Raw genomic sequence first — 25,831 nt, forward strand, 5'->3', positions numbered from 1 at the left:
CTAACCACTCGGGATGGAGAATAAGTGCGAGCCTAGCTGTGAAGTTCACGTCCTGCGGATGTGTTATGAAAGATTTATGTCTTCCGGATACTCACTGCCTTTTGCAAAGTGAATGAAGATAAATATTGAGGAGAACTGAGTACCAATGAGGAGGAATTTTCTGCTCGCTCTGCCTGTCACTCCCTGTACCTTTAGGAATGATGACTTCAAATTTCCCGCCCACCGGTGACGTACGTGGATTCTATCTGTTTCCGCTCACTGCGAACTTGCTTGTGGAGTTGGGCTTGGGAACGGCGACCACTTGAAGGTAATCCAGGTGTCGTTGTAGTTGAGGAGTCGCCTGCGAGAGGTGAAGGTGGGTTTCGAGTTATTATTACCGTTTATTGTTATCATTGTTCATGATTTTGTTTTGGACCCTTTCTACTGGCGTCAGGCCGTGGCTTTGGCGGTTGCTGTGGAAACGCGTCGCACCGTTTAAGAACTTCGTTTTTTTTAATTTAAAAGCAAGAGAAGAGCCTTTATGTGCTGTTCATCACGATGAATTGTGATCATTGTAGAATATTACACATCCAGGCATATCGTAGGTAATATGAGAGTCAGAAAACTGTTTTCTGATGCACAAGAAGTCGAGTGAAGTATATTTTTCTCTTTCAAGATGGCAGCGTAGCAACAGTTGCCCTGTATGTGAAATCCAAGATCACATGGAGGGAGACTTTCAGTCCCTCAGTGCTAGGGCTTCAACCAGGTTGTAATTAATTCTTTATCCTTGATTTATTTTGGATTATATATGGTCTGAATTGCGTTGTTAGGTCCCTTACCTGCACTCTTTAATCAATGAAGTTATACCGCTAGTTCTTTTCTGTTCTGCTTCACTGTTTCTTTCCCAATCAAAAACCACAGGTTACTGTAAACTTGAGTATAGCATCTGCATACCTACCCATATCGTTGACCTACAATCAGAGCTTGTTTTATAACAACCTCCCTGAAATGTTTCGAAACATCCCAGTGAGGGGTCAGAATAGATAGATTAGTCAAATTTTCCAACTATGAAAAATGTTAAAGAATTTTTATAATTTGTACTATCTGAAAGATGGATATTTACATTACATTTTTTTGGATAATGACAATATTCATTGCCCTTAAGGTCCTGCATCAATGTGACATGGTTACTGAAATGTAGAATTGTGCAAAACAATATTCTTTGAAATCATTGATAAGATTATTAAAGACAAGATATATGTTTTCTGGTTCCTATATTTTAGGTTAATTGATGTTTTGGATTTTGTAGTGAAATCATTGTCAGGTAAATAGCGCTCACCGTCATTAAACACCAAAATTGAGAAATTGCCTTGCTCTTGCAGAAACACCACTGATCAGAAGATTTGGCATTGAAAATCAGACATGAAGTTGTTATTCTTGTGTGGTAATTGACTGCAAAATTCAGATAAACCATATTAAAACTTGTCCATCCCAATTTCAATACCTTATTAATGGTGTGAAGTATTTAAATTATTGCCAGACAATTATTCTCTGTGTTGTTGTTTTAAAAAATTCTCAAGGTCAGGTTCGTAGGAGAGTAGTCTGACACAGAACAAACGACCAAGAGGCGAGTCTGCTAGGTGAAGTATTTAAATTATTGCCAGACAATTATTCTCTGTGTTGTCAACTTTGATGCTGTGGTAACAATTAATTCTGGGAGACTCATAACCTAAGCAGGTTGTTGTTGAACCTTTGATAGTTAGCATTTGAATGGAAAAAGTGCTTATCCCTGTTCATTTCAGTTGCAGCAATTTGCAGCCAATAAAGGATGCACTGTTAGATCTGGTTCTTGGCAACAATGTGGCTAAGTGGATCAGGTATCATTTGGAGAACATTTTGAGGACAATGATCACTGTATTGTAAGGTTCAGGATGATGGTGGACCAGAATAAGAAAAGTCAATTAATGGAGAGGTGACTTCAATGGGGCAAGTGCAGAGCTAGACAGAATTGACTGGAACAGTAGGTTCGCAGGAAAACAGTAGATGAACAATAGGCTACCTTCAAAAAGGAGATGGTTCAGGTACATCAAGAGTTCCCTAGATGACATCGGGGTAGAAATTATGATTAAAGAGGAATTATGAGAAAAAAGGTCTTGCGTTGTAAAAGAAACAGACAGTTTGGGACTTCTTTCATTGGAGTCTAGGCGGTTGAGAGGTAACCTTTTAGAGGTTAATAAAATCATGACTGATATAGGTAGGGTTAATGGTAGGTGTCTGTTCCCTAGGATGGGGGATTTCAAGACTGGGGGTCATATTTTAAGGTGAGAGGAGAGAGATTTAAAAAAGACACGAGGGGCAATTTTTGTAATACAGACGACAGTTCATGTGTAGAATGAACATCCTGAAGAAGTTGCAGATGCAGGCAGTTACATTTGAAAGACACTGAGATAAATACATGAATAAGAAAAATTTGGAGGGATATGGGCAAGGAGCAAGCAGGTGGGACTAGTTTAGCTTGATATTATGCTTGGCATGGTTGGACCAAAGGGTCTGTTTCCATGCTGTATGACTCTGACTGGCAACTATTATGAAATATGCAAAACCCTTCTATGGCCATATACAAAGTAAAATGGTGGAAAAAGAAGAATCGGACTGATTAGGGATCAAAAAGGGATGGAGAAAGAGGGTATGGCTGAGGTATTAGATTTGCATTTTGTCTTTACTAAAGAGAGAGATGCTGTTGGGCAGGAGTTTAGACACTAGAAGAGTTCAAAATTGATGGGCCAAAGTGTTGGATCAACTATTGGTATTTAAAGTTCACAAGATACTGGGACCAGATGAGATGCATCTGCAGATTTTAAAGGAAATTAGAGTGGTTGTACAGGGGCTCTGGCCACATCTTCGTCTCTGGATTTGGGGGAGAGTCAAGACTGGAAAATTGTAAACCTTACCGTCTAGTTCAAGGCAGACATATGTGAACTGATGTCTTTTGATACCAAAAAAAAATTAAGATGATACAAAATGGTGAGTACAATTCTAAGGGAGGTGCAGGAGCAGAGGGACCCAGGTGATGTTTTTGCTCAGATCATTGAAGGTGACTGGACAGAAGTATAGTAAGTAAAGCAGACATTATCCTCAGCTTTATTTATGGTCACAGTACAAGTGCAAGGTCATGATGTTCATCTTGTACAAGACATTTTGTTAGACCTCATCTAGAGTATCGTACCAGTTCCGGGCTACAGGTTTGTAAGAGAATGCAGAATAATTCCAAAACTGAGGAACTTCAGTTATGAGGATAAATTAAAGAATTTGTGACTATTCTCCTTGGAGAAAAGGCTCAGAGGAGATCTGATGAGTGTGCATTGACTAAATTGAGAGAAATACTTCCTATCTTAAAAAGAGACAAGAAGGCATGAATATGAATGATTTGCAAAAGAAGCAACAGCTAAAACCTTTTCACTTACCAAGTAGTTAGGTTGTGCAATTCATTGGCTCGAAATGTGATAAGAGGCAGACCCAATTGAGGCATTTAAGGGAGCATTTGGTGATTATTTGGATAAAAGTAATTGGCTCATTAAATGAGCAGGAAATGTGTTGCTGGAAAAGCGCAGCAGGTCAGGCAGCATCCAGGGAACAGGAGAATCGACGTTTCGGGCATAAGCCCTTCTTCAGGAATGGCTTATGCCCGTTCCTGAAGAAGGGCTTATGCCCGAAATGTCGATTTTCCTGTTCCCTGGATGCTGCCTGACCTGCTGCGCTTTTCCAGCAACACATTTCCAGCTCTGATCTCCAGCATCTGCAGACCTCACTTTCTCCTCATTAAATGAGCATCATTACCTAGTGCCAGTGCAGGCACAAATGGGACGAAAAGCCTCCTTCTTCACTGTAACAGTTCTGTGATTTAGTACTGATGTATTGAATGAGTTATTGTGTAGCCTTGTGTCTGCTACTCAGTACCCAGCCCATTTACCAAATGACCTTTCACATCCTTTGCGATCCTTTAATGAACAACAGTTTTGGTTGAAACAATTTCAATTGCTACAGCATCCACTGTTTCTTTTAGGAGCTTTTGTTTCAGTGAAAAATGCTCCCTGATTTTACAATCAAATGGCGTGTCTACATTTTTTTGGATTCCCTGCCCATAGGAAATAGGATAGACGGAGAGAAACCGTCAAATTGCTTTGACACATGAAGTAGGTTGATTAGATCATCCTTCAGCATTCAAAACTCAAGTATCCAAACTTCGTGCATGTAATCTATCCCTTATAATTTAACCTTTTAAAGCCCTTCTGATAAAGTCTGGTGTACTGTCTTCAAGCTTGAGGCTTTGTAACTAAAACAAAATGCAGGAATTTAGAGGAGCCAGACCATGGTCTAACGTTTCCTGAGTAACTATTTTACTTAATTTCATTGGAGCCATCCAAAGTTTCCAATTTTTGTGGAGACTCTGTGTTCCAGGCATTGAGGAATTTCCCAAAGGAAAATTCAGTTTCCCATCACAGGCAATTCCTTTGCAATGTGCTATGATGGGAATTCTGCAGGGTTTCCATGTGCAAATCCCATCTATGATGGAATAATGACCATTTGGCCATTGGAAGATTTGCCCCCTTGTCTCCGGTTCCTTTGTGTTGACTTGACAGAGCTGTTCATGTAAATGATGTGAGTGACATTTCTACAGAGATCACAAAAGTGTTACAGTGTAGAAATCAACTTGTCCCATCATGCCTGCACTAACTCATTAAATCTGCATCATTACCTCGTGCCAATCTTCTTTTTGCTCCCCATATCTTTGCACATTTCTTAAATCCAAATAATCATTTAATGCCGTCTCGAATGCCTGAGTTGAATGCTTGATTCATGCCTCAATATATTGGCTTTTGTCCTGATAATTGCTGAAAATGTTTAGAAATAATCAACGTACCCACTATGTTTGATAAGTCATTTTAAATCCAGTAAAACTCCATTCTAAAAAAAAATTAACAAGATCATATAGTTTAAACTAAACCAAGATCTTTCTTGTTTTCTGGCTAGAACAGTAAGAATGGTTGTGATTTCATTAATTCTGCTCTTGTGTGGTCTTGGCTTGAAAATATTTGTTACTCTTTATCAGTAATTATTGCCTTCATCCAAAGATTATAAACTTTTTCTAGTGAATCTTAATGTACAAACTATTTTCTTTGAGTGCTGAGTGCTTCATAAGAAGTTGTGATGTCCTGCTGCTTAAGTTTACTGTTTAAAAATGAATCCACATTCTATGTAGATGCTAAGATAAAGTATTCAAGTAAATTCCTCTTCTCCTCTTGTTTAAACAAACCATCTATTCACTTTTTAGTCACTTCAGATGTACTTCATAATGTAATAATTCAGCACATTGTACAAAATTAAATACAATAAATTTGGTATTGGAGGACACAAAAATGGACAATGACTTTTGGGAATTCTTTTCAGCCATGAGCACAGAACCAGCTTGTTCTTTGATGAGCCAAGGAACCACCAAAACGTACAAACTTCCTATCGAGCACCTGGATTATAGCTTTGTGGAGAAATGCACTGATGTGAAGTATTTGGAAAAAGTTCTTATTGTGCTAAGGTACACAGATTATAAATATTTCACATCTGTGGCGTGAAACAATATTGTCAGTAATATTAAATGGCATTTTTGAAATCTGGGAAGATTGTCTGGAAATTTATTGCGCAATATTATCGTGCAAATTTAGTCAAGTGTTTTGTATTAAACGAAAGAATCTTTTCCTAAAATGTGTGATATTCCAGAAATGTGATTAATGAGTCATATCTGGTACAACCACTAACGTGTCTTGGATCCTGTTAAACACTTTTCTAAAACAAAAAGTCTGATTCACAGTGCCATATCATGTTAATTTTGGATGATTTCATCTGTTGTCTCATATATTCTCAATTGTAACTCATAGCCATAGAGAGGTACAGCATGGAAACAGCCCCTTAGGTCCAACTCTTTCACGCCGACCAAATTTCCGAAATAAATCTGGTTCCATTTACCAGTATTTGGCCCATATCTAAACCTTTCCTACTCATACACCCATTCAGATGCCTTTTAAATACTGTAATTGCACCAGCCTCCAACAGTTTATCTTGCAGTTCATTCCATACACGCACCACCCTCTGCATGAAAAGATTGCCCCTTAGGTCCCTTTCAAATCTTCCCCCTCTCACCTTTAACCTATGCCCTCTAGTTTTGGACTCCCCTACCCTGAGGAAAATACCTTATCTATTTAACCTATCAAGTGTCTCTCATGATCTTGTAAACATCTGTGAGGTCACTCCTCAGCCTCTGATGCTGGAGGGAAAATAGCCTCAGCCTCTTTAGCCTCTCCCTGTAGCTCAAACCCTCCAATCCTGGCAACATTCTTGTAAATCCTTTCTGAATGCTTTCAAGTTTCACGATGTGGAGGTGCCGTTATTTGACTGGGACAGTTAAAATCACACGCCACCAGGTTTTTCGCTGTGGCACGTCAGAACTGGTGATCGATGAGTTGAGAATCGTACACTGTTCTTAAGAGGGCATCTCTGAGCATCTTCAGGTGTCCATATGAACTAAAAGATGAAATACTTAACAGCGTCTAGGTTTGTTCAATATATCATTTCAGCTGTACGATACTAATCTTTTGGTATAAATTGTATCTTATGATCCTGCTCCACAGCTACCTGATGAAGGAGCAATGCACTGAAAGCTAGTGCTTTCAAATAAACCTGTTGGACGATAACCTGGTGTTGTGTGATTTTTAACTTTCGGGTTTCATAACATCCTTCCTATTGAAGGGAAATCAGAATTGAATACAGTATCCAGAAGTGGCCTAGCCACTGTCCTATACAGCCCTACAACATGATCTCCCAACTCCAATACTCAAATGCTCTGACCAATAAAGGGAAACATACTAAACACCGCCTTCACCATCCTGTCTCCCTGTGACTACACATTCAAGGAGCCATGAATCTGCACTCCATGTCTCTTTATTCAGCAACACTCCCTAGCACCATTAAGTGTATGAGTCTGGCCCTGATTTGCCTTTCCAAAATGCAGCACCTCACGTTTATCTAAATTTAAACACCATCTGCTACACCTTTGGCCTATTGGCCCATCTGGTCAAGGTCCCTTTGTATGCTGAAGTAACTGTCTTCACTGATCATTATACTTCCAGTTTTGGAGTCGTCTGCAAACTTACTAATGATGCCTCCTTATCCCACATGTCCAAATCATTTATATAAATTACAAAGCAGTGGACCCAACACTGATTTTATTGGCCACTGGTCACAGGCATTCCCCCATCATCCTTTGACTTCTACCTTCAAGCCAGTTCTGTATCCAAATGGCTAGTTCTTCCTGTATTCCATGTGATCTAACCTTGCTAACAGTCTACATGAGTAACCATTTTGAAAGCTATACTGAAGTCCATATACATCATATTCACTGTCCTGCCCTCATCAATCCTCTTCGTTATTTCTTCAAAAAACTCATTTACGTTAGTGAGACACAATTTCCCACACACAGTCATGTTGACTATCCTTAATCAGTCCTTGCCTTTCCAAATACATGTAAATCCTGTCCCTCAGGATTCCCACCCAACAACTGGCCAGTCGTTCCCTGAATTTTCTCTACCAACCTTTCTTAAATAGTGGTACTATGTTAGCTAACCTGCAGTTTTTTGGCACCTTACCTGTGGCTATCAATAATACAAATATTGAACAGATATAATGAAACGGAATTGTGTTTACTGTATAACCCACAAAAACATGAGCAAGGAGCCCAACAATCATTTCCCTTTCTTCCCACAGAGTTCTAGGGTATACCTGATGCAGTCCCAGGGATTTATTCACCTTCATGCATTTTGAGGCATTCAGCACCTCCTGTGTAATATGTGGACATTTTTCAAGATGGCACTATTTATTTCCCCACATTTTATATCTTCTGTATCCTTCTCCACAGTGGACACTGATGCAAAGTACTTGTTTAGTATCTCCCCCAGAAAGGTTGCAGTTCTGCACATAGGCTGACTTGCTGATCTTTAAGGGACCCGAAGAATCCCTTTGAATTCTCCTTAACCCAATTTGGCAAAGCTATCCCATGTCCCCTTTTTGCCCTCTGGGTTTCCCTCTTAAGTCTACTCCTACTGTCTTTATGCTCTTCTAGGGATTCACTTGATCCCTGCTGTCCTTACTTAATGTACGCTTCCTTCTTATTCTTGATCAAAACCTCAATTTCTCCAGCCATCCAGCATTCCCTCCACCTACGAGCCTTGCCCTTCACCTTAACAGGGACGTATTGCCTCTGGACTCTTGCCACCTCATTTTGAAGGCTTTCTATTTTCTAGTCGTTCCTTTACCTGCAAACATTCTCTCCCAATCAACTTTTTAAAGTTCTTGCCTAATACTGTCAAAATTAGTCTTCCTCCAGTTTAGATCTGTGTTATGGGGTGACATGGTGGCTCAGTTGTTAGCACTGCTGCCACACAGCACCAGGGTCCCAGGTTCGATTCCAGCCTCAGGTGACCGTCTGTGTGGAGTTTGCACATTCTGCCCGTGTCCGTGTGGGTTTCCACCGGGTGCTCCGGTTTTCTCCCACAGTCACAAAGATGTGCAGGCCAGGTGGATTGGCCATGCTAAATTGCCCATAGTGTTAGGTGCATTAGTCAGAGGGAAATAGGTCTGGGTGGGTTACTCTTCGGAGGGTCGGTGTGGACTGCTTGGGCCGAAGGGCCTGTTTCCACACTGTAGGGAATCTAATCTAATCTAATTATTTCATTCAGCCTGTCCTTTTCCATCACTATTTTAAAACTAATAGTATTATGGTCACTGGCCCCATAGTGCTCCCCCTCCCCACTATTTCCCAAGAGTTGGTCAAGTTTTGCTCCTTCTCTAGTAGGTGCATTCACAATTTGAATCAAAAAAATGTTCTTTTACACGCTTAACATATTCCTCTCCATCCAAGCCCTGAACACTATAGCAGTCCCATTCCATGTTTGGAAATTTAAAATCCCCTATCATAACCACCTTATTATTCTTACAGATAACTGAGATCTTCTTTCAAATTTGTTTCTCAATTTCCTGCTGACTTTTGGTCGGCGGAGTATCTTTGTACAATTCCAATAAGGCGATCATCCCTTTCTTATTTCTCAGTTCCACCCAAAAAACTTCCCTGGACATAATCCCAGGAACATCCTCCCAAAGTACAGCCATGGTGTTATTCCTAATAAATATCACAACTCCCTCTTATTGCTTGCCTCCCTTTCTATTCTACTGTAGCATCTACATCCTAGAACATTAAACTGTCAGTCCTGCCCATCCTGAGCCATGTCTCTATAATTGCAGTGATATCCCAGTCCCATGTTCCCAACCATGCCGTGAGGTCATCTACCTTACCTGTTAGGCCTCTTGCATTTAAATAAATGGAGTTTAAGAGTTTTATCACATTCTCCACCTTGTTCCTGCCTGCCCAATTGTTCGACTTGCTCCTTTTCCCAACTGTATCAGCTTTAGACTGATCTCTTTCCTCAAGATTTCCGTGGGTCCCAGCCTCACCCTCTGCTTACTAGTTTAAATCCTCCCGAGCAGCTCTGGCAAATTTCCCTGCCAATATACTAGCCCCCTTCCAATTAAGATGCAGTCTGTCCTTCTTCTACAGGTCACTTCAACCCCAGAAGACTTTCCAATGATCCAGAAATGTGAATTGTTCCCCCCCCCCCCCAACCCCTCAGCTCCTCAGCCACGCATTTATCTGCTCTACCCTTCTATTCCTATCCTCACTAGCCCTTAGCACCAAATGTAATCCAGATATTACTGCACTTGAGAACTCCTTTTTAAATTCCTGCCTAAGTTGCTATATTCTCTCCTCAGAATCTCATCCTTTTCTCTTCCTATGTTTTTAGTTCCAATGTGTAGAATGACCTTCCACTGGTTCCCCTCCTGCTATGTACCCTCTCCAAAGTATCCTTGATCCTGGCACCAGAGAAGCAACACACCATTCTGATGTCTCAGTTAGCTACAGAAACGTCTGCCTGTGCCTCTGACTAGAGAGTCCCCTATCACAACTGATCACTTGGAACCTGACATTACATTACAGCCAGTCTCAGTACCAGAAACTTGGCTGTCAGTGCTCCATTCCCCTGAGAGTCCATCACCCCCGACATTTGTTAAAACAGCATATTTGTTGAGAAAGGGATAGCTCCAGGAGACTGCTGCATAACCTGCCTCCCTCTCTTACCTTTTCTGGAGGTAACCCATCTACCTGATTATATTATATCTTCGGCTTATCTCCCTTCCTGCAACCGCTATCCATCACACTCCCTCGCTCTTGTAAAATCCTCATTGCCCCTAACAACCTATCCATGCGATCCAATAGGATTCGTAACCAAACACACTTCCTGCCGACATAATCATTACTAACGTGGAAACTCTCCCTAATCTCCCTCATCCTACAGGAAGAGCACATCACTCGACTAAAGGCCATCTTTGCACCTTAACAATCTACAAACTCAGAAAATAGCAAAGTCTTACTGCTTCAAAAACACTGTTCGAGGGTAACTTATGTTTTATGTTTTTAAGTTTAATCAAGAGACTGATCTCAATAAAACATATAATCAAAAAAGAAAGCCCACTTTACTTACTATTTTTTCTTTTATAAATTTATAATAGTAAGGTTACACTTTTAAAAAGCCAAATACCTGCTCCCTTGCTGTGAACTCTCCCACACAGGTTTCTCCAAAGTCAGTTGTGAATTTGGCGTTTGTTAATTTTTTCTTTGACGAATTCTGATGTCCTGGACTATTTGAAATCAAACATCAGAACAGCCAGCTGTGCAGACTCACTGCTGGATCAGAGTAATGCAGGTTTGGTCACTGCCTTTGTCTGTGTTCCTCTTTTTTTAAAATGCCATTGATTTAGATTAGATTCCCTACAGTGTGGAAACAGGCCCTTTGGCCCAACAAGTCCACAATGACCCTCTGAAGAGTAACCCACTCAGACCCATTTCTCTCTGACTAATGCACCTAACACTATGGGCAATTTAGCATGACCAATTCACCTGACCTGCACATCTTTGGACTATGGGAAGAAAGCGGAGCACCCAGAGGAAACCTACGCAGACATAAGGAAAATGTGCAAACTCCGCATGGACAGTCGCCCGAGCCAGGAATTGAACCCAGGTCCCTGGCACTATGATGCAACAGTGCTAACCACTAAGCCACCAATTGTTTTGATCTTTTTTTCTCCTGAAGTTCCAAAACATTGCAACAGATTATAACTCAGTAATTAATGCTCCTAGAACTGGAAGAAATCACCTCTAACACTGAAATACATCAAAAAAGGAGCAGTTCTTACAGTCACAATTTTTTTCCCGTTCTCCATCTTGGATTACCCAGAATTGTCTCTCAGCAAACCTATGACTTTGTCTATCAACAGATTTTAGAAACGTATGAGGAAGAAAAGCGGATATTCCAATTAGTCATTAAGGAGTACCAGTGACTATAATTTTCAAGTCATGTTAGTATGTAACATTCTTCACTTTCAGCTATTACAACATGTCTGCTCTTAAAGCCTTTGTGTCAATTATTTATCATTGTTCATAGTACTTGTATTACACATATTATTTGAAAGAAGTTATGACTATTTAAGACTTGAACAATGAATCATGAAATTTGCAATCAAAATGGGTTAGAAATAAAGATTTTAATGTAGTTTTCAAACATTTTTATTTTTATGAATTAGTTGACATTTACGTAAAGTCATATCATTCAAAGTAACTTGAGAAAAAATGCAACTAAGTAGTCCAAGGACAGTCTAGTTCATGTTTTTGTGTGGGATGTAGAGCAAACACAATCCTATATCGTTATACGTGTTCAATAATGGTACCTCTGAAATTTGTACAATAAGTTTGACTTTCATGAATAAACTAATCTTATTTTCTTCATTTTTATTAGGTATCACGCAAATTTGATTGTATCAGCTTATTGAATTTGTTAGGAAATTGTGATAAATAACTTGGCACTTATAAAACCATATCATGGTGGATCTTCTAATAGACGATGGGCAGTCAGTCGATTTTGTGTTTGGCTTATGTTTCATGTATGAAAATGACTTATGTAACTGTCACTTCAGTATATGTTCAGGAATTCGGTATTACTATTGTCTTTGTGTACAATATTCAAGATCAGGTGAAGAGGGATTTTATCCTGATCTGATCAGATTTTGTGAGAAGAAAATTGAAAAGCTGAATCCTAAAAGTCGTATCCTTCGAACAAACAACCCCCCAGCAACTGCTGCTAGCTTCACCAAAGAAGAATGGCAAGAAATCACCAGTGACCTGAAGGTATACATTGCCTTTAAGTGATTAACAAATGAATATGTCATACTGAGTTGGTGTGGTACTAAAAACATTCACGAGAATTTAGTAAAAATTGTTTACTGTATTTGCTAGCACAATAAGTCAGTTGGTTAGTGCAGGCACTGTCAAAAGAATCAATTCATTTAACTGTAAACCCATTAGACTACATAAAATGTGACATTTCTTAATACCACCCAACTCAAATCTACAGTCATGATTTTGTCTCATTATTATTGATTTACTTCATCTTCTGCTCTCCTTTATCAACTTTTTTTTAAAAATTGCTCAAGATACTCAAGTGTCACTGACTAGGACAACTCTTGCCCTTGAGAAGGTCATGATGAGTTACCATCTTGGCGTACACCAATCCATGGGCATAAGTACAACCGAAGTGGTGTTAGTAAACTGTTCCTAGATTTTGATGTAGCAACAGTGACAGAATGGCGATATAATTCTAAATCTGGATTGTGTGTGAAAATGAGGGGAACTTGCAGATTTTGGTGCCTCCTTTGTCCTGCTGGATAACAGAGATCATGAAGTTGCTGCTAAAGCAGCTTTGTTGCATCTGCGTTTTGTAGATGGTGTGGCATTATGTACTATGTGTTGATAGTGGAGGGACTGGATGTTTAAGGTGGCAGATGGGTGCTGGGCTGCTTTGACCTGGATGGCATCAAGTCACTTGTGTTACTGGAGCTGCATTGATCCAAGAGGAGGAAGAGTATGCCATCATGCTCCTGATTTCTGCCTTGCAGATGGTGGGCAGAAATCAGCAGTAGTATTACTCATATGGATCTCTGGATTTTACAAAACAATTTGCTGCTGAATGATCCAGTTTCTGGTCAGTGGTAATCATCAGGATTTTGTTGGTATAAGATTGAGTAAGGGTAGTGTTGTTTTATCTCAAAGGAAGGTAGTCAGATTTCTCTTGCTGGAGATGATCATTGCCAGGCAATTAGTGTCATAGTGCCATAGAGTCATACAGCATGGAAACAGGCCCTTCAGCCCAACTCGCCCATGCAGACCAGGTTTCCTAAACTAAACTCGTCCCATATGCCTGCATTTTGCCCATTTCTATCTAAACCTTTCCTATCCATGTTCCAGTCGAAATGTATTTTAAATGTTGTAATTGTTTCTACTACTTCCTCTGACATTGTTTTTATTTACTAGACCACTGAGTAAAAATGTCCATCTTTGAATTTCAATGTTAGCTAATCTATTTCCGGAATTGCTAATCTTTCTAACATTTTTGTTTAAAGGTTTAAAAACAGCTCTCAAATTTGTCTTGAAGGAGGGGTTGTGGGCAGAGTTCCAATCACCTATCACAATTTAACAAGAAATCACCATTGCCATACCCTTAACAAAGGATAAGGATGTAACTTTGGTTGAAAAAAAAAGGGTATAATTGTAATGATTGAATAGAATGGTGATATGATTTGCTCCATTATTGCTTTTATGAAGGAATATTACTCAGATGGATCTCAGAATTTTTTAAAAAAAGCACGTTATCAAGTTGCTGATGTGTGTTAGGAAGTAGTGGTCCTGTTAATAGCATCGGCTTCATCAAAGTATTCAATCCCACCAACTAATTTAAGGTGTATTAAACATTTTATAGCACTGAACATGCTGGAATTTTAAACAGTAGTGCTGTCCTGATATGAACTTTAACCAGGTGAGTGTTAAATAATTTCAAAATACTCACCTGACACACAACTGTCCTCAATTATTTATTCTAATTTTCCCTCAAAATTCTTTTAATACATGCCTGTTTCATCAATAACTAAGATAGTAGTTTATCTGGAAGATAGCTTTAATACTAGCTTTTCATTTATTTAATGAACAAAATTCTATGTTTCTCAGATTTAAATTGATTAATGAGCTGTTCTTTTTGTGGAACAGTGTTATGTACTTTTTCACCTTTGGCATGAAGTAATGTTTCCTAACTTTGCTACTAAATAGTCTGGCTTTGTTTTCAGTGTTGCAGCTTCTTGACCTAGAGACCTCCATCAATGGAGAAAGTTTCTTTCGCTCTCTATCCTGAGCATTCCTTTAAAAATCCAGTAATCTTTAGGTAACTGCTTAAACCTGTATGCAAGGGAATTCAAAACTAATTTGTCATATTTCTTCATAATCTAATCCTTAGAACCTTGGTAATATTTTGATTAGTTTGTGCACTGCAAAGCCAATGTATTCTTTCTAAATGATATGTAGAAAAGTGTGAAGACTATACTAGATGTGGTTTAATCTGGGTTTTGAACAGCTGTGGAAAAATGTCTTCCTTTTATATTATAGCCCATTAGTTATGAAGGCTGACATTCCATTCGTATTTCTGATCATTGTAACTGTCTATAGTGGTCAAAACGAGGTAATTTCAGTTTCAGTACAATGTTTACAAACATATGCATCATGGACAACAAATTAAGTTTCAAAAATACCAAGGTTTGTTTCTGATCTCAAAATTAAGTGGGTGATTACACACAAGTTGGTTCTTTGGTAAGAATGCTGTAGATCTATAATCTTTCAAAATCAAGAACTGGCTCTGTCATTGAATCATTTTCTAGAAATTTGCTGCACTTTTTAATTTCCATAGTTTTCTACTCTGAAGCTGAATTAACATCCTGGATAGTGATTTGATTTTACAACGGGAGAACAATTTTTTAAAAAGAAAGTATGTTCATCAAATTTAGGATCGTGGCCCCACTAAATATAAAATGGTGGTAATGAGTCGAGAGAGTGTTTGCACAGGCTCTACCTGGAAATACAAACTAAAGAGCAGGCTCCTTCCACCCCAGCTGTGAAGGTCAGCACTGCACTTAGACATAGTGGGAAGGAGTGGAAGAAAAGACTTACTGGGGAGGTACCATCCCAAGCTGCTCTTCACTTCCTTGGTCAACTATACAACAAAGTTGTCAGAGGTCTTAGAGAAAGGTTGCAGTCCATTCTCTACAGAGTAGAGGGAATTTCCAGAAAAGAAATGTGTGAAAATAGGGAATAGCTTTAATTTTTTCTTAACTTAGTTTTACTTAGTTTAAAGTTTCATTTCATGACATACATCAGCATGGCATGTGCATTTAAATATCTGAATTAAACTGAAGTATTCAATCACATTTCATTTTTACAAATTTTGCACTCATTTTAAGAATGAAGCTATTCTGTATCTTTTCCTATTGTAGATTGAAGCAAGCTGCACTCTTCTAATTCTTCTAATGTTATTCTCCTATTACATTGTCTTGACTAGAGTTGGACAGATGAAATGAAGCAAAATGAAAATGAAGCAAAATATAGAAAAGTTGAATGTTTTAATTCCGAAAAACAAGCACCTGTTCGTGGTGTTAATGCCTCAGTTCTTTCCCAGCAGGTAAAAGTGGGCATTTTTCATCCACCTCCTCCTTGGCTTCATTTTCTATTTTAAAAAAATCTGTTCACTGTTTTGTTGCCCCCAGTAAAAATGTCACTTTCTATTCAACAAACTCAATATTAATACTTTAAGATTCAGATCTGTGTAGTGCAAACAAAGGGAGATACTGCACTTTCCTGTCCCACAGGCTGCAAGAGAGAAGAAGCTTGTGAATGCCTGGAAGCGAATAACCTGTTTCCTGTTACTTGGAAGTATGCAGTTTGTTACACAGACGACCAAAGGAAGATATAAATGTAATATTGCAGTGATATACAACATTATGTTTAGCATAAGAAAGAATCATTTTCACAACAGCGTACATTTATAAGGTCCCTTTAATATAATAAGACATCCCATGGCAAAATTCACAAGAACTGTGTCAAACAGAATTTGCCACAAAACAAAATCTTGCTAAGTACCAAAACATGGAAAAACAAAATGATGATGTAAAGTACTTGTTTAGAATTTAAGCAACTAATATCAAATGACCTAATTTATTGCTGGAGTATTGCTGTTAAAATTTAAAATTATTCTGGTTTGGTTCAATCAGAAACCTAGTTGGTTAAAACAATCCTGTAAAATTAGTTCTTGATTTGATGGATATTATTGTTGTGGATGGAGAGTCTGTGAGAACATTGTCACTTAGTTTTCAGGGAGAGGGGCTTCATGATAGTGCAAAAGACACAATGTGATCCTAAGGCAGAATTTCTTTGAAATAAAGGCATTTGCCAGATTTAACTAAACAATTGAACTGCTTAAGCTGTATAGACATCAGATGGCAAAAAGCAAAAAATGAAATCAAGCATAAATTCAGTTTAGAATTTGAAACTTTCCATGGAAACATATGTGTTTTGGCCTAAGTTGTAGTCACTGCCATTTATTGATCTCAGTTAGGGCTCACATACTGCAATTTACCTCAATTTCCCTGGCCTCAGGAGAAAAAAAACACCATCTCTGTCCTGTACCCCATCCATCTTTCATTCAAGAGGCCATGCTAGACAGTACATGCCATAGATATTCCACTATTATCGAGTGCCTTCAGTTACCAGGTTCCAAACTTCTGTGTATGGTGCAGATAGGCTTTAATGAAAGTAGTTTGTTTTATTTATATGTCTGACAATTATATTGTTTATTTCACAGAGTGGCTTTGGTGATCAAAAATCAACAAAGAAGAGGAGAGTTATCCCTAGGGATTACAGAGAATGGGATAAGTATGTGAACCAAGGACACTGTTTATTAACTAGGCTTAATGGACGATTAACATTAGCAGCAAATATCATTGAACATATCCCAAAGTACTTGTAAAAATATGCATTGTAATTTCAGAGTATTTATTTCTGTGGTGACACTCAACCTTGAGACAATCCATTAAGTCCGGACCAATCACTATTGTTGCAATCCGTGTAGAGACTGATCCTTTAAAAATAAATTTGAATTTCCAGTGACAAGTGTAAAAAAATACACAAAATTTCAGGTTTTAAGATTCTTTTGCCACATAAACTAAATCTCCCTTCATGATTATAGTTTACAGAGCCAGTTCAAAGTAAAGCTTAGCTCCTGAGAACTTGTTTCCTTTTCCAGCTATTCCTCAAACTGACTTTTGTGGTGAGGAACGATTTGAAGATTCATCCTCTACCCACAGCTAAGCAAGCTTTCCAATTTCCATTTGAATCTTGATTAAGTCAGTCTTGTCAATCCAAGCTCAAGCTCACACCTGCAACCTTCTATTGTGAGCCATGGAAACTTGCCTTTATCTCTTGGCTGTCTGTCTCAGCCAAGAGGTCCAGTGAGTCCTACAATGGCTTCCTACCGACCATCACAATCCTCCCTCTCCGAAGCAAATTAACATGGCAGTGTGAATCACGTAGGGTCAAAATGATAATTAGATACTCTTTGTCCCCCCAACTTCATTCTATCTTGAAACTAAATACACAATACAAAGTATAACTGTTTAAAAATCTAAAATTCATGAACCTTTCCTGGGATCCTGAGCTGGGTCCAGAAATTCTGGAAGCATATTGAACATAGCCACGTGGGGTCAGCTGAGAAAAAGTGAGCACTGGAGATCAGAGTCAAACAGTACTGCAGGTTAGGCAGAATCCAAAGAGCAGGAGAATCAACGTTCCGAGCATAAGCCCTTCATCAGGAATGAGGCTTGGGGGCTGAGAGATAAACATGGGGATGTGGGTTGGGGGATGGGGGTGTGGGGGGTGGTGGTGGTGGTGGCGTTAACTGGGAATGTGATAGGTAGATGATTGTGGGGTGAGAGTGATAGATCGGAGAGGAGGGGGATAGATGTATATAGGGATTGGATATCCATGGTGAAAATGAGGCGTTAGGTGTCAACTGACGCAGCCTTGTTAGTAGACTTGCCTTTGTTTCAGTTGTATTAAAAGCTTTTAGGCTCCTTAGGCCTTAGCACTCACCCATCTATGCCCCTTTAATCCTCCATGCCAAAATGCCTGTTCATTCCCTCTACCAATGATTCTTTCTAGCACATGCCATCATAAAGCCAACTTATGGTCCTTGCGTGACCGTTCACCCAGGGTCCATCATCAGGGTACTTTTTTACAGCAGAGAGCAGTGGGAGCTGGGCGGAAGTGAGGTCGGAGCAGGGAGGCTGTTTGGAAGGCAAGTGATTGCTATTTAAGCACTTACCTTGAAGCCAGCAGTCTTTTTTTACAGCAGAGATTGGCATGAACTCTACAGAAGTGAGGTCGGAGCAAGAAGGCTGTTGGGAAGGCAAGTGATTGCTATTGAATGAGGTGTGTTGTTAATGTAAGGCTTTTCAATTTATGTTTATGTATCATGTGATTGACTAAAAGTTTAATGGGTTAATTGAATTGAATAAGACAGTAGCAGAGAAGTACAATAAATTATTTATTACATAAATTGTAAAAGTTAATTAAATAAGTAGTTATGGCTGGAACAGATGATGTGTTGTAGCTGTATGATGTGGGAGCTGGCTGATCCCATTGTGAACAGCAGTGACCACATCTGCAGCAAGTCTTGGTTGCTGGAAGAACTCTGGGTCAGAATTGATGATCTGGAATCTGAGCTTCAAACTCTGTGGCATATCCGGGAGGGGGAGAGTTACCTGGACACTTTGATTCAGGAGGCAGTCACACCCGGTAGATTAAGTAATTCAAATTCAGTAAATTTTCAGGGACAACAGGGCGTGACTATAAGTGAGGCAGGGAGAGGGATTCTGAGTTGAGGAGTGCAGGAGCCTCAGCCCTTGATCTTGTCCAACAGGTATGAGATTCTTGTTCCCTGTATGGATGAGGGAAAGGACTGTGGACAGGATGATCCAGCTGATCATTGCACCATGGTGGAGATGGCCTTTCAAGAGCGGAGAGCAAAAAGACAAGTAGTTGTTAAAGAGGATTTTATGATCAGGAGGATAGATAGTATTGTATGCAAGCCAGATCAGAAATCCTGCATGGTGTGTTGCCTGCTCGGTGCCAGGATGCCGGAAATCTCTGACCGGCTTGAAATGATACTGGAGCGGGTGTGGGAGGATTCAGTTATTGTGGTCCACATTGGGACTAACAACATAGGCAAAGCTAGGGTGGAGAACCAGACTGGGGAGTATCAAGCACGAGGAAGGAAATTGAAGTACAGGTCCTCAAGGATCATAAACTCCAGATTACTGCCCAAGCCATGTGCCAATTGCCATAGGATAAGAAAGTTAAGGAAGTAAACATGTGTCTAAGAGATTGGTCTGGGAAAGAGGGATTCCATTTCATGGGGCATTGGCATCAGTTTTAGAACCAGGGTGGGGGGCATCTGTACCGTTGGGACAATCTCCACCTGAACTAATATGGAACCAGTGTTGTAGCGAAAAAGATAAATAAGGTGGTCAGTCGGACTGTAAACGTCTGAGTCGGGAGGAGGGGAAAGCGACAGAGAGTATGGAGTTAAATGGAAAGATAAGCAGCAGGATAGCATGTGTGCAGGTGGGTTTAAACTTGAGGCAGACTAGGAATGCAGCAGAAAGGAAGAATAATTTAGGACATCTTATGATTTCCAATATCTTTTGGAAAAGGATAGACCAGATCTAAAAGTTGAAGTTCTAAATTGGAGAAAGGCCAATTTTGACGATATTAGACAAGAACTTTCAAAAGCTGATTGGGGGCAGATGTTCACAGGTAAAGGGATGGCTGGAAAATGGGAAGCCTTCAGAAATGAGATAATGAGAATCCAGAGAAAGTGTATTCCTGTGAAGGTGAAAGGAAAGGCTGGTAGGTATAGGGAATGCTGAATGAGTAAAGAAATTGAGGATTTGTTTAAGAAAAAGAAGGAAGCATATGTAAGGATAGATCGAGTGAATCCTTAGAAGAGAATAAAAGCAGTATGACGATACTTAAGAGGGAAATCAGGAGGGCAAAAAAGGGGATATGAGATAGCTTTGGCAAATAGGATTAAGGAGAATCCAAAGGGTTTTTACAAATACGTTAAGGAGAAAAGGGTAACTAGTGAGAGAACAGGGCCCCTCAAAGATCAGCAAAGCGGCCTTTGTGTGGAGCCACAGAAAATGGGGGAGATACTAAACGAGTATTTTGCATCAATATTTACTGCGGAAAAGGATACGGGAGATATAGAACGTGGGGAAATAAATAGTGCCATCTTGAAAAACATCCATATTACAGAGGAGGAAGTGCTGGATGTCTTGAAATGCATAGAGATGGATAAATCCCCAGCACCTGATCAGGTGTACCCTAGAACTCTGTGGGAAGCTAGAATCATAAAGATTACAGCACGGAAACAGACCCTTCCGTCCAACTCGTCCATGCCGACCAGATATCCCAACCCAATCTAGTCCCACCTGCCGGCACGCGGCCCATATCCCTCCAAACTCTTCCTATTCATATACCCATCCAAATGCCTTTTAAATGTTGCAATTGTACCAGCCTCCACCACTTCCTCTGGCAATTCATTCCATACACGTACCACCCTCTGTATGAAAAAGTTGCTCCTTAGGAATCTTTATATCTTTCCCCTCTCACTCTATGCCCTCTAGTTCTGGACTCGCCGACCCGAGGGAAAATACTTTGTCTATTTTTCCTATCCATGCCCCTCATGATTTTGTAAACTTCTATAAGGTCACCCCTCAGCCTCCGATGCTCCAAGGAAAACAGCCCCAGCCTGTTCAACCTCTCCCTATAGCTCAAATCCTCCAACTCTGGCAACATCTTTGTAAATCTTTTCTGAACCCTTTCAAGTTTCACAATATCTTTCCAATAGGAAGGAGACCAGAATTGACAACCTGCAACCCCATTTTTAAGGAACTATACACCTTAAGTCTCTTTATTCGGCAACACTTGTTGACCATACAAAGTGCATTCATAATGTGAGCTTACAGAAATATTGTCTATCTGTAAATCCTGATAACTAAATATTGAATTTCTGAAGTAGGGTCACTGGACCTGAAACATTTACCCTGATTTCTGTTCACAGGTGCTGCCAGAGATGCAGTTTTTTTCTAGCAATTTCTGTTTCTGATTTCCAGCATCGCCAGTTTTTTTTATGTTTAGTCATGAGTACATGAATTGACATAAGAATATGAGGGGGAATCAGTGAGGGCATACATTGACAATGCACTAAAATGAAAAGGACATGGGTAAAACCTTTTGAAGTTGCTTTTCAAAAGATTTGAATTCAGACCACCTCTGAGGAGTTGTGAAGCAGGTCCTTGAGGACCTGGTCTGAATTCATGAAAATTCTCGAGAACTAGAGGATGCTTACTCCGACGTTGAAGCAAACCAAGTCATGAGTGCAGGGAACAAGCTTGCTACTCATGCCCTTCACTGTGAATAGGCACAGGAATTGCCAGTATCAGATCCCTAGCATTTTTACATGACTCAATTTCTGCAATTATCCTGGTATAATAGTCCAAACATCATCAGCACAGATACTTTGGTAATTGTTGCAGACATGAACACCTTGTAACTTATTCCCAGAAATCGATCTGAGCCCACCTTTAATCATTTCACAATCAAGTTGCCCAAGCTTGCGAACAGCTGAATCTGGAATTGGTCACATGACCCCTTTCTTTCCTCCATTTTACTCTAAATGAAAGAGAGTCCTAAAACGTAACAATCTTATGAAACATTGCATTTGTAATATGGTGAATAAGTTGAGTAACACAATATTGTGCATTTTGAAATTAGGCAAAATAACAATCGGTCAGAATAGTATCAGGAGCAACAGTTCTTGAATAGTATCTTAAATGATTCATGTACTGATCTGTTTTTAAAATAATTAATGTGATAATGCCAAAGTTTAATTTAAATTATAAGTTATAATATTGTGAATATTGATCCCAGGTTTGACGTGGAGAAAGAGTGTTCCAAAATTGATGATGGAAAACTAAAAAGCAGTTCCAAAACAATTGTCAATGATGGTATTTCTGGCTTAGGAAAGGAAATTGACGCAACAGGTAATTAAAGTTCAGCTATAACAAATCATGTACTTTTGTGTTATATATCTTGTATTGTTTATCCTTACCCCTCATCTTCAAAGAGATAAGGAGAGACAATACAGAATCTGGAGCTGGGAGTATGAAAATGAAACTTTACATTAGGGTTTGCAGCTGCAAAGTGGAAGGGGTAGGTAACCTTGAACAACCTAGAGGGAGGAAATACATTACATTGTGTTGGTGAATACTGTCACAGGAACTTGCCATTTGTACCTGTCATAAAAGCATTGCTCAAAAACCTTAGAACAATTAACAGCAGGATTTAATAGTAACCTTATTAATGTATTAGAATTGCCATTCATTTAACAATGGTTTTGTCTGAGAGAACTTCGTGCTGAAACAGATTTGATTGTAATGTCTTTATGTCAGGCATGACTGATCAAGAAAAAATGGTTTTATCTGATCGAGAGAGGGACAAGGGAAATGAAGCTTTCCGAGCTGGTGACTACAAGGAGGCTTTGCTTTACTACACCAGGTGCTTAATTTTTGATGTAATTTGAAGAATGATTTTCATTCGTATGGTACATTGTTACATCTCTCAGAATAGTCTCCAACCATTTCACATGCAAGAGTTACTTTGAAAAGCAATGACTATTGTTCTATGAGCGCACAACATCATATTTTGTGAACAGTAAGAATTTGTAAACAGCCATGAAATGTTTTCTAGGCTACAGATTGGCTGTATAACCCACTTTTGCTGTTGTAAGTTACTAATGGCAGAGCTGTGCTATTATTCTGTATGACCTGCAGCCAGTTTAGATTAGATTCCCTACAGTGTAGAAACAGGCCATTTGGCCCAAGCTCCTACTGACCCACCGAAGAGTAACCCACTCAGACCCATTCTCCTACATTTACCCTTGACTAATGGACCTAAATACTATGGGCAATTTAGCATGGCCAATTCACCTAATCTGTATGTCTTTGGACTGTGGGAGGAAACCAGAGCACCTGGAGGAAACCCAAGCGGACACGGGGAGAATGTGCAAACTCCACATAGACAGTGGCCCAAGGCAGGAATCAAACCTGGGTCCCTGGCACTGTGAGGCAGCAATGCTAACTACTGAGTTCTGGCATCAAACATGTGCAACAAATGCAGTTTTCCTTGCCCTTCCAGAGAGTCCCTTGATGAAATCTTTCGATGAAAATCAGCAGATAAGAAATAGGAGCAAGAAGAGCCCTTTTGACCCATCCAGTCTGTCAATCAATAAAATCATGGCCTCAAGTCCACATTCTTCCCCATCTTCTATAACCCATGACTTCTTTAGGGATCAAAAATCAGTCTAACTCCGCCTTGGTGATAGCATTAAATAGAAGATTAGAGGTGCATGTAACAAGAGTGTTGCGGGAATTATGGGTGATCTTAATCTGCATAGCAACTGGTCAAATCAAATTTGCAATTACACGGTGGCAGATGATATCCAGGAGTATGTAAATGATACATTTTTAGACAGATATTTTGTGGAGCCAATTTGAGGACAGTCTATCCTAGATTTGGTTTTGGGAAGAGGTTAATTATCAACAATGTTGTGAGATATCCTTTAGTGAAAACTGATGATAAAATGATAGAATTATTCTTGGGGATAGAAAATGAAGTAGTCCCATCCAAAACTATCACACTAAATCTAAACAAAGGAAACTGAAGATATAGAGGAATAGGTTGACTTGAAAACTTATTAAAAGGCATGACAGTGGATAGGCAATAGCTAATATTTTAAGGAACTAATACATACATTTGTTTTGTGTGAAACAATACAACAGAAAAAGTGACCCAACTATGTTTAACAAAATAAAGTGAATAATATTAAAATACAAAAAGAAGTCATATAAAGTTGCCCAAAAAAAAGCAAGCCTGCCGACTGGGAGAATTTAAATTTCAACCAATCGGAAACTGAAGAATTGATCATATAGAACAAGAAAATGGGAGATCAATTGAACAGCTACCAGAAGAAGAGACACAAAATTTCTGGAAGTATCAGGGAATCGAGAATCTTTTGGGAGGAAGTAATTGAAGGAAATTAGTACAGAGGAACCTTGATTATCCGAAGGACATGGGCGGGAAGTATTTCATTCAGTTAATTGAATGCCGGATAATGTAGTTAGCCAAGCACTGGGACCTTGCAATAATTCGAAATTCAGTTAGTGAAACACTGGATAATCGAGGTTCCTCTGTATTCGTAAAAAAGTGCTTAAGAAATTAATGGGTCTGAAAGCTGATAAATCCTCAGAACCTGATATTCTAGATTCCAGGCACTAAAAACGGTGGCTTTGGAAATAGTGGATGCGTTTGATTGTCATCTTCCAAAATTATGTAAATTATGCACTAGTTTCAGCAGATTGGAGGGTGAAAATATAACACCACTATTTCAAAAAAGATGGAGAAAACTAGGATTAGAGTCCAGTTAGCCTAACATAAGTAGTTTGGAAGATGCTGGAGTCTATTGCAAAGAATCTGATTACTTAAAAACAGGACACTTAAAAATACCAAATATATTATACAAAATCAGCATAGACTTATTGATGGGAAATTGTGTTTGACAATCCTACTGGAGTTTTCTAAGATGCACTTAGGAGAATAAATGATGGAATCTGTGAATGTCGTGTATTTGATTTTCCAGAAAACTTTTGATGAAGTCCCAAATAAGAGGTTAGTGTGCACAGTAATGAACAAACATTATGGAGAGGCAGTGACATAGTGGTAGTGTCACTGCACTGGCACACCAGGTTAATCCTCTGAGGACATGAGTTTCTATCCCACAATGGCAGATGGTGCAATTTGAATTTTAAGAAATGGAATAAAGAGCTGGCCTAACAGCAACTATGCCAATTGCAACTGTTAATTGTTGTGTAAACCTATCTGGTTCACCATTGACTTTTAGAAAATTTGCTGTCCTCACCTGGTCTGGCCAGATCCAGAGAAATGTGATTGACTCTTAACTGCCCTCTGGGCAATTAAGGATGGGCAATTCTTGCTGGCCGAGCCAGTAATGGCCATATCCTGTGAAAGATTTTTTTTTTTGAAAATCAAAGTACGTGGGATTGTTGGAAGCACACTTGCTTTCGGAGCGACGCTCCTTCATCAGGTGATAGTGGAGGGCTCGATCGTAACACAGAATTTATAGCAAAAATTTGCTTTGTGATGTAACTGAAATTATACATTGAAAAATTGATTGTCTGTTAAGCCTTTCATCTGTTAGAATACAGTGATAGTTTCACTTCTTTCATGTGTAAATCACAAAACCTTTTTTTTAAAGTTGCATACATTCATGTAGAACTCTGAGCTCAAAAACTGCATGAATTTAAGTAAAACTCTATTATCTCACTTTTTAGATTAGAATCAATCTAAACATCAGGTCATAGAAAGAGAACACAGGGGGCTAACACCTTCAACATATTGTCTAGCTATCACCATTGTTAACAGCTAACCTGAGAATGCAACTTTTAAAAAAAGGGTTTTGTGATTTACACATGAAAGAAATGAAACTATCACTGTATTCTAACAGATGAAAGGCTTAACAGACAATCAATTTTACAATGTATAATTTCAGTTACATCACAAAGCAAATTTTTGCTATAAATTCTGTGTGTAGGATTGAGCCCTCCACTACCACCTGATGAAGGAGTG

The 25,831-nt window shown here is 39.2% G+C and overlaps 1 protein-coding gene across 4 annotated transcripts in view; it reads left to right on the forward strand.

The window, feature by feature from the left end:
* The first annotated feature begins 245 nt into the window (after nt 1-245).
* Nucleotides 246-25,831, forward strand: part of LOC122549145 (sperm-associated antigen 1-like) — a 138,093-nt gene continuing 112,507 nt past the window's right edge. The window contains exons 1-7 of one of the 4 annotated variants that reach the window (XM_043688484.1): nt 246-355; nt 5,428-5,569; nt 12,160-12,319; nt 15,570-15,689; nt 16,869-16,939; nt 22,058-22,170; nt 22,579-22,684. In XM_043688484.1, coding sequence (XP_043544419.1) covers nt 5,430-5,569; nt 12,160-12,319; nt 15,570-15,689; nt 16,869-16,939; nt 22,058-22,170; nt 22,579-22,684 — 710 coding nt within the window. In that variant the 5' untranslated portion in view covers nt 246-355; nt 5,428-5,429. Of the gene's footprint in view, nt 356-5,427; nt 5,570-12,159; nt 12,320-13,946; nt 14,004-15,569; nt 15,690-16,868; nt 16,940-22,057; nt 22,171-22,578; nt 22,685-25,831 lie in introns of those variants that run through there. The other 3 variants (XM_043688485.1, XM_043688483.1, XM_043688486.1) reach the window with 3 other exon arrangements.

The sequence above is a fragment of the Chiloscyllium plagiosum genome, chromosome 4, assembly GCF_004010195.1.
Source record: "Chiloscyllium plagiosum isolate BGI_BamShark_2017 chromosome 4, ASM401019v2, whole genome shotgun sequence".
NCBI classification, from domain to species: domain Eukaryota; kingdom Metazoa; phylum Chordata; class Chondrichthyes; order Orectolobiformes; family Hemiscylliidae; genus Chiloscyllium; species Chiloscyllium plagiosum.